This window comes from Pipistrellus hanaki (assembly GCF_964339955.1).
Source record: "Pipistrellus hanaki genome assembly, chromosome: 9".
In the NCBI taxonomy this organism is placed as follows: domain Eukaryota; kingdom Metazoa; phylum Chordata; class Mammalia; order Chiroptera; family Vespertilionidae; genus Pipistrellus; species Pipistrellus hanaki.
In genome coordinates, this window is record NC_140511.1 from 65,185,245 (window position 1) to 65,200,333 (window position 15,089).

Here is a 15,089-nt window from a genome sequence, read left to right on the forward strand (position 1 = left end):
ATGCTTTTAATACTCACATCTGTAAACCACTTTTGCCACAACCTGCATATTAAGAAATAGATTTACTAATTCAACGTTTCCTGAAGAAAATTAAGTCAAACAACTAGGGATGACAATGGAAAATGATGTGCTAAAGATTTATTTTCTATATTATATCTGAAAAACAGGACATCACTAGAAATCTAACTTCATTCATTTTTCCATTGAATGATGCCTATGACCTGCTGCTTTTTCTATCAGTTTTTAATTCCTGTGCCTTTTCTCCCCCCAAATTAGAAAAACAATACTAAACATGGACTTCTCCAAGAACAGAGGTATAAATGTGTGCATGCTCGTCTGCAATAAAAAGAAAACATTTTGAGTTAAAGAGAGAAAGAGACAGAAAACACAGAGACACCAAGAAAAATATTTGTGTAGAAATTCTGATGTGTTATTGAAAAGAAAAGAGTAAGTTCCTATTAGATAAATCAATCAAAGAGATCAAAGGGTAAGTGATAAAATGGCTGGGATAAATAATAAAATGGATGAGATAAATGCCGAATCTTGATCAGACAAAATTTTTCACTTTTTTTTTTGTGTCAATTTCAGTTTTTTCAAAGCTTAAGAAAATGTCTTCCCAAAACCACACTCTAGTGACAGAATTCATTCTCTTAGGACTCACAGATGACCCAGTACTAGAGAAGATCCTGTTTGGGGTGTTTCTGGTGATATATCTAATCACTCTGGCAGGGAATATGAGCATGGTCGTGCTGATCAGGGCCAATTCCCACCTTCAAACTCCCATGTATTTCTTCCTTAGCCACCTCTCCTTTGTAGACATTTGCTATTCCTCCAACATTACTCCAAATATGCTGTACAATTTCCTCTCAGACCAGAAGACCATCTCCTATGCTGGATGCTTCTCACAGTGTTTTCTCTTCATCGCTCTGGTGATCACTGAGTTTTACATCCTGGCTTCCATGGCATTGGATCGCTATGTAGCCATTTGCAGCCCTTTACATTACAGTACCAGAATGTCCAAGGACATTTGTATCTCTCTAGTCATGGTCCCTTATGCTTTTGGTTTTCTTAATGGACTTTCTCAGACACTGCTGACTTTTCACTTGTCCTTCTGTGGCTCTCTTGAGATCAATCATTTCTACTGTGCCGATCCTCCTCTTATAATGTTGGCCTGCTCTGACACCTACGTCAAAACAATGGCAATGCTGATAGTTGCTGGGTTTACTCTCTCAAGCTCTCTCTTCATCATTCTCCTTTCCTACCTCTTCATTCTTACAGCCATCCTGAAGATCCATTCTGCTGAAGGCAGGCACAAAGCCTTCTCTACTTGTGCTTCCCACCTGACAACAGTCACTATATTTTATGGAACCCTTTTCTGCATGTACGTAAGGACTCCATCGGAAAGGTCTGTAGAGGAGTCCAAAATAATTGCAGTCTTTTATACTTTTTTGAGTCCAATGCTGAACCCATTGATCTACAGTCTAAGGAATAAAGATGTGATCCATGCCATGAAGCAAATGACTAGAGGAAATCTCTTCCATAAAAATGAAATTTAGGCATCAGTTAATTGAAATAACCAGCGTCTGTGATAAATAATTATTAGAGCCTAGAAATGATTAAGAGAGGGATTCTAAATGTAATAGATTTCCTGGTTCCAATTTCTTTTAAATTTTTTTCCATTGAATTTATTAGGGTAACATTGGTTGATATAATTAATATAGGTTTCGAGGTTATTGCTATACACTATACAATTGTATATACAATATATTATATTGTGTATTCACCATCCAAAGTCAAGTCTCCTTCAGTCACCATTTTATCCCCTCTATATCCTTTTCTATACATACCTCCACCTCCACTTCACTCTGGCAATCACCACACTTTTGTCCTATGTCCATGAGTTCTTTCTCTCTTTTGCACTCAATCCCTCCACCACCACCTCTGCACCTCGACAACTGCCAGCCTGCTCTCTATGAGTCTGTCTCTATTCTGCTTGTTATCTTACTTTGTTAATTAGATTCCACACACGAGTGAAATAAGATGGTACTTGTCTTTCTCTGAGTGGATTATTTCACTTAACATAATGCTCTCCAGGTCCATCCATGCTGTCAGAAAGGATAAGATTTCCTTTTTTTTTTTTTTTTTTTTTTTAACATTTGAGTAGTACTCCATTGTATAAATGTACCACAGCTTTCTTATCTACACATCTATTGATGGACACGTGGGCTGCTTTTAAATCTTGGCTATTGTAACACTGCAATGAACTTTTCCCATTGTCTAATTCTTTCATTGAACGCTACCTCAAAATTTCGTTAGAGATAAATAGAGCATAAATTAACAAACATAATATGTGATACTCTATTTTAGTTTACTGCTAACTTTTTATATCACTACCTTTTAATTTTTACAGATGATCTAGTAGGAAATTATCTTCATTTTATAACATTTAGAGTCTTATGCACAGAAAGATTAAATGGCCAACCCAAAGTCACTTAGCTACAGATAAACCCATTGATTTCCCATTCTTTCTTTTTCCAACTCACAGTGCAGTGGTTAAACTCCTCAATACACTGCAAATGCTGGATGGCATGTTGAGGACAGTAAACTGACAAGGTCATTGCTATACCCTAATGTAAATTCCCTCTGTTATTTCAGGTAAATGTGGTAACTTGTGTGCAATATAAGTAGAATTGTGTTACTGTTTCATGTAAAGAAGGCAATTTTACTATATGGTAGACACATTTAGACTGTATTTTATGAATATATTGTTTAAATTGTAAAAGCACACAGGTTTGTTAGAGATAACTTGGAAATACAGACAGAAAAAAAGCAATATTTATCAGCAGATAATTTGTTTGCTTTTTGTGTATTCCTTCTCAATATTAATAAAACAAAATTGGAACAATTTACCATATACAAGTATGGACATTGATTTTCACTTGATAATATATTGTTTGTACTTCATACAGACTAAATATTTTGATAGACACCATTTTTAATGTAGTATAATACTTAATAGTTAATTCATATTGATCTTAGTTATAAAAATAATACATATTGATGGTAAAAAAAACAAAGTGAAAAATATCAAAAGATATAAGACATGAAAGAAAAATTTACTTACAATTTCCTACTTAAAGAGAACTCTTCAATATTTTGGTGTATTTTTCTGTTTGATTTATCTTGCAAAGTATTATTTCAACATGTTGATGTATCCTATTATTTTTAAGACTATTTAGTATCTATGTACATATTTCTTTGATAGTTCCTTTAGAATAGATTCCTAGAAGTGTAATTGCTTAATTAAATGTTTTGTACATTTTCAAAGCTCTTGCTAAATTTTTCTATAGGTAAAATTTCTTCCATAAAGTTTTTAACAGCTTATACCTATGACTAGTAATAGATAATAATTATTTAACTGTATCATCATTTAAGGTTATTTGCTTCTTTGTTGTCTCAACTGAAATTCTTAGGAAGGGATTCCATTTTATTTTGACAAATAATGAAAGTTTACAGGTAATTTTTAAAATTTATTTTTTGCTAGAAAAGCAGATAAGTGCTTGTGACATAACTAATGAGAACAACATGTATCCTTGGCACCTTAATATTGTGTATTGATTAACACTTTTACACAAATATTTATTTTTGCACCATTCTAGTGTCATAATGCAACATTATTTTTCAACCAAGATATCTAAACACAGAATCTTATACCTAACTAGATTGCCCTTTGTTAGCAACTGTCCCTCCAAAGAATTGACATATCCACACATACTGCTTAGCTGTGAGTTGAGAAACACTAAATAAAATTTATGTTGATCTGCATTAAGATAAATATTAAATTCTTAAATAACCAACAGCACATATTTTTGAGATTAGTTGCAATGGAGAACTTTAGTTGAAGAGTCACTCAAATTTAATCATAAAACTCCTTAAAATTAAGAGGCATATATTTTGGAAAGTATTACTCCTAATCAACGAAATCAATCAAATTATTTATGTCACTGTGATATAAATAAATGTCAAAAGTTATGTTTAGAAAATGGATACAAATACAAAAATGCTAAAATTAATTAGACAAGAGACTAGTAGTAAAAATATGAAATAAGATACCCTTTTGTGTATTTATCTTCAAGAGAGTTCAGGAAGACTGGCACTTTTTCCATTAAGGGTATCAGGGAAAACAATTACAGCTTCTCTGGAAATCAGTTTAGCATTGTGTGGTAAGGAGTTTTAAAAAGTATTTGTACACTTTCACTCAGCTATTCCAATTTTAAGCATGTGCAGAAGATATAATAAAGCCCCTGGAGAAGATTTTCATTGTAATGTTTGTGTTATAAATGAGAAAAAGCAAGGCAGGGATGCATTAAATTTAGGCAGCCCTCTTTGGCAAGGCACCATGCTAAGGAAACTTGGGAAGACTGGAAGTGTCTCCTGGCTTTGTATGGGTCTCAGTTACCACAGTGCTGTGCAAAGTGAGGACAGCCTGCATTGAATGCTTGGCTGGACACTGGCAGATGGCAGCTGGAGCAGAGGCTGGTTGTATACAACTGTGTCCTTTATAAGGGTGTGCTGACTGGGATCATAAAGAAGAGTGACAGTCACATGATGGACTTTCCCATTTAAATGTAGCCAGACATTAAAATGAAGAAGCTTCCAGTTAAGGAAAGGGCAAATAATTTGTTATAGCTTTTTGTAAAAAAGTAAGGTACAACAATGTATACATTATGATAACTTATAAAATACTAGAATTAAAGAAAACTAAGACTTTTTCTTTATATCTATACACCAAATTTCTAAGATGAACAATTATTAATTTTATGAGTAAGAAAACAAGTAAACAAATACTGCTTGTTTCCAGGACCACCCAGATCCCATCATTTAAAATAAAAGAATTTTATATACTGATGTGAGAATTTAAATATGAATGTGGGAAAAAGCAAGGGTTCAACACTGTTCCATATCTGCATTGAACTGGATAGTTATCCAGATCCCTTCTAATCCAAGATGCTATTATTTTCTCCCTTAACAATATTGTGTTTATTTGTGTTTAAACAAACAAATGAACAAAACAGCAAGGAACTGGTATAAAAACTGACACAAAGATCAATGGAACAGAATAGATAGCCCAGAAATAAACCTACACTTCTGTGTTCAATCATATAAGAAAGTAGGCAAGAACATACAATGGTGTATACTTAATCTATTCAATAAATGGTGTTGGGCAAATTGAGCAGAAACATGCAAAAAATAAAATTTCTCTCATCATTGATGTTTCTAACTTTCTCCCTCTCTTCTTTCCTCTCTGAAATCAATAAAAATATATTTAAAAATAAAAAACATATTAAAACAAATAATGAATCCTATCACTTCATGTTTCTTGGGGGCTTTGATTCTCTGATGATATAAGATGAGCAAAATAATAAAACCATAGTGGCTGTTTATAGTCTGAATGACTTTCTACTTGAAATAATTGAACCATAGGGATTTGGTCCCTATATAACAATTCTGTTATAAACTTCATATTTTCTTATGTCTATCCTGTCATTGGCAAATCACTCTTCTTTCACAGTAAGATTACCTTTTATAAGATATATTTTGGGATCTAGAAATATTTTATTCAACAAAATAAAATTATGAGCTTAAACATATTCTGATGAATTAATAATTATCTTGAATTAAATTTTACTATATCAGACTATTCTCAGAGTCCAAGCATTTTAAATGTACAGTGGAATAGTATTTATAATGAGAAGATAACTAGACCAAAAAGAACATTCATTCTATCAATAATAATCAATTGCCTTCATTTGGGAAAGCACTGGTTTATGTGCCACTGAGGCTGTAGCTACAGTTTAGATAAACTCCTAAGGAGCTTACACTTTCATGTTGAGTCTTGTTTTAGACTAGATCTGGATTTTTTTTTTTCCACCAAAAATTATAGTAGCTACAATTTATTAAGTGCTTACTACATGTCAGACATTTTTAAAGTTTTGCCTTGTTGATCTCTCTGACATGGAGGAAGTTGCTACTAGTAACCAAATTTTATGTCTGAGGAAACATACTCACTGAGAAATGAATAATCTGCCCAAGCCTCACTAGGAATTAGAAGAAAATGAACATGCATTGCAAGGTGAGGATACAACTTGAAAACAAACTTTAATTTAGAGGGTCAGGTAGACAGATTCTAATTCTACTTTTTATTTGTATTTTTTAATCTTCACCAGAGGATATTTTTCCATTGATTTTTAGAGTGAGTGGACGTGAGAGAAACACTTTGAATGGTTGCCTCTGCATATGTCCCAACCAGGGCCCCGGTCAGGAAGGAGCCTGCAACCAAGGTATGTGTCCTTGACTGGATTTGAACATGGGACCAGTTTTGGTCTGCAGGCTGACACTCTATCCATTGAGCCAAACAGGCTAGGGCCAGATTCTAATTTTATAAAAATGGGTGCTATACATCAGTACCACTTCCCTAAGTTCATTCAGCTGTGAAAAACAAATGAGTTTTAATATTGATGCTTTAGATACTAAAGAACAGGTATATCAGAAAAAAAAATGGGATTACAATTTCCAAGAAAAGCAATGCTGAAAAATATTGTTCAAGGAAGGAAATTGTAAGCAAACAAATGTGATAAAGACTTGCAGCAAAGATAAAGGATTTTCAAACATGAATAGAATTGCAGAAAGCATTTAACAATATACTGCCCTATGTTAACACAAAAATCATTCAAACCTGTAAAGAATTTTTGTGAGTTTATTTGAGGCAAACTGTCGACAATTGCGAGGAAGCAGAATCTCAAAGTATTGGGATAATGCTCCAGAGAACGGCAATTTTTCACTTTGTTTTATACATTGCAATCTAAGGAGGAGAGGTAAGCTGGATACATGAAATACATTTGTGGTACATTAGGAAGATGGGAGAAAGCAAAGATGGGATTGGATAAAAAGTAAAATGATAGACACATACTTCTTTACTTAAGAGAGTACAGAATCGTTAACAGTCAACAATTAACTTGATAACAATGACAATGAAGGGACTTATGATCTCAATCCTTCGTTGTGCCCTGAGGGGAATGGAAAAAGGGAAGTTACAAGTTACCCTGACATTTCACAGGTATATTATCTTAGAAGCAAAAAGACAATAGGCTCAGTTAAGGTAAAGATTGACCTTTGTCAGTTAAGGTAAAGATTGACCTTACTTATTAGCATTTGTCAGGGGAGATTCTGGCCTAGGACATGACTACTGACCATAAACTGCTTTTAGTTAAAGTTTTAATTTCACACCGTCTTTTGTGGTTGCCTTAGGTCTTTTGAGTTTGTGTGACTGCCACGCAGGCCTTCTCTGTGCTTATCAGGTTAGCCTGTGGCCCCTTTTTTTTATCCACACTGATTATAAAAGAGCTCTGTATTAATTTGGATAGTGAAAACATCAATTGCATGCTTACAGGGCTACTTTTTATGCTACAGGTATTTACAAGTTTGAGAGAAGAGGAAGAAGTATCAGTTGACATGATGAATGACAAAAGACATGAATCTCTATTTCCTTTATGTAGATCTCACTTGCAGCCAACCAAACACCATGTCCAGGAAGAACTACACTGTGGTGACTGAGTTTATTCTCCTGGGTCTGACAGACAGAGCAGAGCTGCAGCCTGTCCTTTTTGTGGTGTTCCTGGCCATCTACCTGGTCACGGTGACTGGCAACGTGAGCATGATCTTGCTAATCAGGGCTGACTCAAGACTTCACACTCCAATGTACTTCTTCCTCAGTCACCTCTCCTTTGTCGACCTCTGCTATGCCACCGATGTCGCTCCTCAGATGCTGGTTAATTTCTTATCCAAGAGAAAAACCATTTCCGTCACTGGTTGCTTCGTACAATTCCACTTCTTCATTGCCTTGGTGATCACAGATTATTATATGCTCACCGTGATGGCGTATGACCGCTACATGGCCATCTGCAAACCCTTGCTATATGGTAGCAGAATGTCCAGAGGTGTCTGCATCTCCCTCGTTGTGATTCCTTACACTTACAGCTTTGCAAATGGTCTGGTCCAGACCATCCTGATGCTTCGTCTCTCCTTCTGTGGACCCAATGAAATCAACCACTTTTACTGTGCTGACCCACCTCTGTTAGTCCTTGCCTGCTCAGATACTTATGTCAAAGAAACTGCCATGTTTGTGGTGGCTGGTGCCAACCTAACTTGCTCTCTCACCATGATTTGTATTTCCTACATTTTCATTTTCGCAGCCATTTTGCGTATTCGCTCTGCTGAGGGGAGGCACAAAACCTTCTCTACCTGTGGGTCGCATCTGACAGCTGTCACTATCTTTTATGGGACTCTGTTTTGTATGTACCTGAGGCCCCCTTCTGAAACATCTGTAGAGCAGGGGAAAATTGTAGCTGTGTTTTATATCTTTGTCAGTCCTATGTTAAATCCTTTGATCTATAGTCTGAGGAACAAAGATGTTAAAAAAGCAATCAGGAAAGCTATCCAAAAGAAATTTTTTGCTAAATAAAGTAGACATTTCGGTCACAGGTGTGCAATAAATCATTATTATTGGACCAATTAATGAGCATTTTCAATGAATGAATCACTTTCTATCACTGAATATGTTTTATCTTTCACAATTAGAATATGGAACTTAGAAGAATGTGTCAAATTATTTATTAGCATTTACAGTATCATGTCAGTGAATTAAAAAAAAAATAGTGCATTGGAACTCAAAGGCATTACCAGAAGGCTTTGCTATTGCTCGTTAAAGTCAATAAAGAACAGATGATTACATCCATGATACTCATATTGGTACAAAGTTATAAGAGACAGAATTACCAAATAATGCTATGGCAATGACTACCTATTAGCTTTTTATAGTGCTTAATAATTTTAAAACTATTTTCCAGAAACTCTTTAACCATGGCAGATGAGTTTTGTTTTCTTCTTCCTTTTATACAAATTATATAACAATGAAGATCTTTGGGTATCTTAGATTTTTAATCTAAGATGAAAATCTCACATTTTCTTTAGAAAGGGTTTATTTTTTATTATTTTATTACTATATTTTTAATAACAAGCATCCCCACCTAAAAACCAGTTTTATATCTTAATTTGTTAATTTTTTATTGTGTACTATTCCTAACATACAGTCAAAAATAAATAATAGAAAGACCACTGTGTAAGCCCTAGTGATCATTACCAGTTGTCTTCATAATGCCATTTTTGTTTCAAATATTTCAGAGATTCAGATATTTCTAAAATATCAGTGAGGCTTCCCTGACTGATTCTTTTTCCGTCCCATTTCTTGTATTAAATTCTTCTATTAATTTAATGTTTCTTTTTTTTTTCCTAATATATTTTATTGATTTTGTACAGAGAGGAAGGGAGAGAGATAGTTAGAAACATCGATGAGAGAGAGTCATTGATCAGCTGCCTCTTGCACACCCCCTACTGGGGATATGCCCGCAACCAAGATACATGCCCTTGACCGGAATCGAACCCGGGACCTTTCAGTCCCCAAGCCGACGCTCTATCCATTGAGCCAAACGGGTTTCGGCGAGTGCTTCTTATTCTTATGTAGAGTTTTGTCATTTGATAGTGTTTCTGTATACACAAAATTATATAACATCCTCTATGTATTCCTCTGCAATTTGTTTTATTTTTTACTACATATACATTGTTAGGCATACATGCTAAGTCATGCATTAGACTTATTCATGATGAATCAGCAGCATTTTCAATGATATACAGGGTGAGGCAAAAGTAGGTTTACAGCTATAAGTATGGTAAACACAGAGTCAATAAAACTATTTATAATATTCATAAATTACATGTATTTGTCCATATGAACAACTGTTTACCTACTTTTGTCCCACCCTGTATTCTATGTCAACATATGTGTCACAATATATTTAACTATTCTATTATTGATGGGCGATTACATTTTTTCTAATTCATGATAATATGAAAATCCAACAATAAATTTTTTTGTGAAATTCTGGATATATTGCAGTACAAGAATTATTTTCATATATGTATCTAAGATGTAATTTCTAAGTCATGAGTCATGAGCAACTGAAAATTTACTAGATGTAATCAAATTATTTTATCAAATTACACTGCTGCCAATACTATGTGAGAGTATCCTTAACTCCACATTCTTATCAACACAATATACTGCATACTTTAAAAATGTTTCCAATTTGTTGGTGCAAAATATAGTCTCAGTTCTTATTTAAGGTTTTGAAAAAAATAACTTTAATGCAATTAAAAATGCTTTTATTGTTTCAGAGAGGAAGGGAGAGGTAGATAGAGCATAAATGATGAGAGAGAATCATTGATTTTTTGCCTCCTGCACATCTCCTACTGGGCATTGAGCCTACAACCCAGGCATATGCCCTTTACTGGAATCAAACCCGGGGCCCTTCAGTCCACAGGCCAACTCTCTTATCCACTGAGCCAAATCAGCTAGGGCTAAGTTTTTGAATTATGATTACAAGAGATGTTAAATATTTGTAAATGCTTGATGCTAATTGGAATTTTTCTTTTTTTAAAAAAGTTTAGGCCCACATTCTTATACACTTTTTAGCTGGGTTATTTTATCTTTATTTTCCATATTTGTTATAGTTCCTTATGTATTCTGTACTAGGTACTAATTTTTTAATGGTCTATACAATGCAGATATCTTCAACCTTTTTGTAGTTTGAATTATATTTTTGTGCATGATATATTTGGTGGTATAGAAATTTTTATTTTCAGGTAGTTCAAATTTATCAATCTTCTTTTTATGGTTGTGTTTTGAATGTCTGTTTTAAACAATGCTTTCCTATTATAAAGATACTAGAGGCCTGGTGCATGAATTCATGCATGGGTGGGGTCCAGCCTGCCCTCCCCCATTGGGGCCAATTGGGCCAGGCCAGCCAGGGGGAGGGGATGTGGAAGGTTGGCCGGCCAGCCCTGTCCCCTGGTTGAACTCCCAGTAGAACTCCAGGGGACAATTTGCATATTAGCCTTTATTATATAGAATTCTTCTATCCTTTCATTTTTAAAGTTTTGCTTTTACATACTTAAGTATTCTTTCTGCTATCATAAATATTGCAAAACTAGAGGCCCAATGCATGAAGATTTGTATAAGAATAGGCTGCTAGCACTGTCTTCACTCTGGCCAAAGCCACCTTCTACTTCTTGCCTTCTTGCATCAATTTGCATATTTCCTCCTTATTGGCTGTGGGCGCCACCATCTTTACTGTGAAGTTATGGTCAATTTGCATATTTTGTCTTTATTAGATAGGACAAACTCTAATCTTATTTTTAAGAAAAATATTTAATTTTCCCTTTTTTAAAAATACTTCATACCTTTCTCATTACATCTTTAGTATAAACTCTGTCATGTATCAAGTTTTCATATATGTATCAGTCTGTTTCTGGGTTCTTTATTCTGGGACCAATTCATCAATCCCTTCATTACTACAAACTACTTTATAAGAATAGCTTTACCAACTCTCATCTGAAAGATTGGAACATTATTTTCTTGAATGATCTATGACAGGAGATATCTTTAAAATGAACAGAAGTACCTATAATCTCTCCAGAGTCTACTTCCATCATTTCTCAGAAGACAGGTAAAACCAACTTCATTGATCCAGAAATGATGTCTATGAGAATGAGAAATAAAAATATCTATGGTCTCTATTTAGTCCTATATTTACCTTTTTATTTTGGTAGTCACCTTCACAAATATTCCTTACCTATGGTTTAATCTATTTTGCAAGGCATCATCAGTTGCAAATGTCTTGATTATTCTTTCTTTCCTATCTAAACTTGGCCAATTTCCTTGCCAGAAGGTACCATATCCTGATTTTAGAGCTCACAAAGCAAATAACCACAAAAGTGAGGTGGTGTGGTGCTATTTTACTCTTTATGCATCACAAGCGGTACATTTCCTGCTGGGCAATTTGCACACCTACCCATCCTCCTGATCATCTTTGGCATTTCCTTCCAAGATATACAAAATTGCCATTTGTAAAACAAATATAATAATTCTAATAACCCAAGGAGTTAGGTGAGTTAGCTAAGTGAGTGCTTGTAAAGTACTAAGCCTAATGCATAGTACATGTTAAGTACTGAATGTAAGTATTGAATGCATACTACTTACAATAATTACCTACATTCTGTTTTCTTTGTTGTAGTTTCTTAAGCAAATTAGTTACTCATTCCATCCATCTTCTTAATTTTTGAGAGATAAGGAAATGAACTCAATAAAATGCAGTTACCTTGGAGGAGATAACCATTTATTTTTTATTCACTGAATTAAGTACATATTGAACACTCCTTAAGAAAGTGTTTATTGATCAACTATTATCTTCCAGGGCCTGTGCTAAGTGCGAAGATTACAGTTTTTGCCCATAGGGTTTATGGTCTACTGGGCAATAGAAATATTACTGGATTATAAAACAGAGTGTTCGAGGATGATAGGGGAAGAATGCTACAATGCATGGAGGGAGGTCAAGCTTAGTGCTGTGGAAACAGAGAAATTATCTTTGGAGAAGAATTTAATTTGAGCCTTTCCTACTACTGCCCAAACCAACTTGATTCTGATGAGAATAAGGAAAGCACTGACTGGTGGATATCTAAGGGAATATTTTAAAAATGATGCAGGAAGAAAGGATAAATTGTGACTATAACTTGAGAAATGGCAGTCACCTATGATTGATAAAGTACTCAACTTCGTATGTAAAGACCCTGTTTGTTTCACAATCCTGTCCATAGCAGACCCTTCTCAAGGCATCAATGTTTATAATAGAGGACGTTGATCTGGATTTTCAGAAGAGATAGGAAAAAAAAAACAACCACCCAAGATAAAAAAAAAAACCACATGTAAAATCAGACCATCATCAAAATGTTGAGATGACATCTATTTGTGTCTTCCATAGAGCTCTCAGGACAAATGGTGGATTTAAAATTATAGAAAATATGACTGAGGTATATGATTAGCATTCTGTTCATAGAGTGCTCCAATTAAACCCAAGAGGGTGATTCCCAAAGTAACACTCATTGCTGATACTTTTAAGCCCTTCTGAGATTTCCTTTAAGAGCAAGTCCATCCTACATCCGGATATAAATACATTTATGTTTACCAGCTGAGAGAGGCGTCAAGAAACTTCCTTAATCAGAGGTTGACAAACAGGTGCTTTTCAGAACCAGAAGTAAGTCTTTTTACTGTCCTTATTTTGAGTCAAAAGGAAATTTATTAAAGTCTCAAACTGAGGTCCACAGATTATATGCATTTTTCCATCCTCAAAAATCAGTTTTTTTTTGTTTTGTTTTTACTTTGCAAATCAGTGATCTCATGAATTTTGAGTTTCAGCTGTGAATGAGGACATGTCTTCCTCTCAAGAGCTGTGGGAAAAGTAGAGAGGGAAGTTCAACTATAAAAAGTCTTAACTCTATTTCTTGCCCTACTCATTCTTTGTCTACTTTATTTAAATACTTTTATATGTATTTTAAATGAGTTAACTATTTTTATTACTCTTGACAATTGCATTTCTCATTTTACAGCTGAGAAAACAACAAAGATAGGGTAAGTACTCTGACACTGGCATGGAATTCCAAACTAATGGAGCCAGAATCAGAATCACTAAGTGGAAAGAAATAGGCTCATGAAACTCTGACTTTCTAAGTACTAAAGTATTGACTGGTTAGATATGTTAGAGCAGGCCTGGCATAATCTAGTTAGATTCATTTATTGTGAAAAAGTTGTAACTGAGCTAAATGTTAATTAAGTTCACAGAGTAAGTTGGTCACAAAGCCGGAAAAAGGTTCCAGACTCACCTAGAATCTTTGTTTGATTGATGGAATTATTCTGCAAACAAAGAAAAAATTCAATGAGTGGCTTAGTGCTCCCCTTGTCATGAGCATCTGATCATAAGGGCTGCTTGGTGAGCTAGGCATTAGGGTAGACATGTAATGAGGGTTGATCCATTCAGGTTGCATGTGCCAAGTTAACACAAGATGATGTGCTGGTCCTTAGATCCATCTATCATCCCGGAATACTATTGTACTCTCTTCTTTCCTTGGAGATGCTCTCCTGAATTGATATTACTTGCTGACTACTTGTCTCTAAACATTTTATAATTTGAATTTCAATAATTTCTTTGCCTTCATTATTTGTTAGAACATTTCTAAGATATCATGAGAGGGAGAATGAGGAATAAATGAGGTAACCCCATTCACTCTCCCTCCTGTAAACAGAAAAGTCATTTAGAAAACAGTTTAGGAGTAGACCACTTTTCTTCATCTCTAGTTTCCAATGGAATAGAATTGGAAGACAAAACATAAATCTACTTCAGACACACACACACACACACACACACACACACACACACACACACACACACACCACTAACAATTCCAAAGGAAGACAACATATGATATCTTAGCACCTGCTCTTTATCTTCCTAGAACACCTTCTTCTTTTTTTCTTTTTTTTTTTAAATATACTTTTATTGATTTCAGAGAGGAAGGAAGAGGGAGAGAGAGATAGAAACATAGTAACATCAATGATGAGAGAGAATCATTGATTGATTGCCTCCTGCAAGCCCCCTACTGTGGGTCTAGCCCACAACCCAGACATGTGCCCTTGACCAGAATTGAACCTGGGACCTTTCAGTTTGTAGGGCAGTGCTCTATCCACTGAGCAAAACCAGCTAGGGCAGAACACCTTCTTAAAATTACTTTATTGGGTTTTCCTCCTCCTTCAGTTTGTTGCTAAGTCACCTTTTCTTGAGGTTTTTTTTTCCCTCCTTGATGCTACTTTTTAAAATTTGATTACCATTTCCCCAAACCGTATTTTCTTTGTTTTTTTTTTCTTCTTCATAACAGTGCTATCTAAAACACCATGTACTTACTTGGTGTAAAAAAGGGATGAGTTCAATCTCATCTAAGAGAGTAGAGTAAGAAGTGTTTCACAAAGAACAGTCCTTGAATCTGATCCTTATAGAATAAGTAGAGCTTGAGAGGCAAAAATAGTTCATGGAGAAAAGGGATATGTATGGATATATGAATATAAGCTGTGTATATCAACTTAAGGA

At 34.7% G+C, this 15,089-nt stretch overlaps 2 protein-coding genes across 2 annotated transcripts; both read left to right on the plus strand.

Annotated features, from left to right (window-relative positions):
- Nucleotides 1-608: 608 nt before the first annotated feature.
- On the plus strand, nucleotides 609-1,556 carry LOC311628032 (olfactory receptor 5M10; the record flags this gene model as incomplete). The annotated part of the gene is made up of 1 exon (XM_084894906.1): nucleotides 609-1,556. One exon carries the CDS (start codon nucleotides 609-611, stop codon nucleotides 1,554-1,556), a length of 948 nt encoding a protein of 315 aa, XP_084751032.1.
- A 6,026-nt stretch (nucleotides 1,557-7,582) lies between these two features.
- On the plus strand, nucleotides 7,583-8,521 carry LOC311628049 (olfactory receptor 5M5-like; the record flags this gene model as incomplete). The annotated part of the gene is made up of 1 exon (XM_084894926.1): nucleotides 7,583-8,521. The coding sequence occupies one exon, from the start codon at nucleotides 7,583-7,585 to the stop codon at nucleotides 8,519-8,521; it is 939 nt and encodes a 312-aa protein (XP_084751052.1).
- Nucleotides 8,522-15,089: the final 6,568 nt, after the last annotated feature.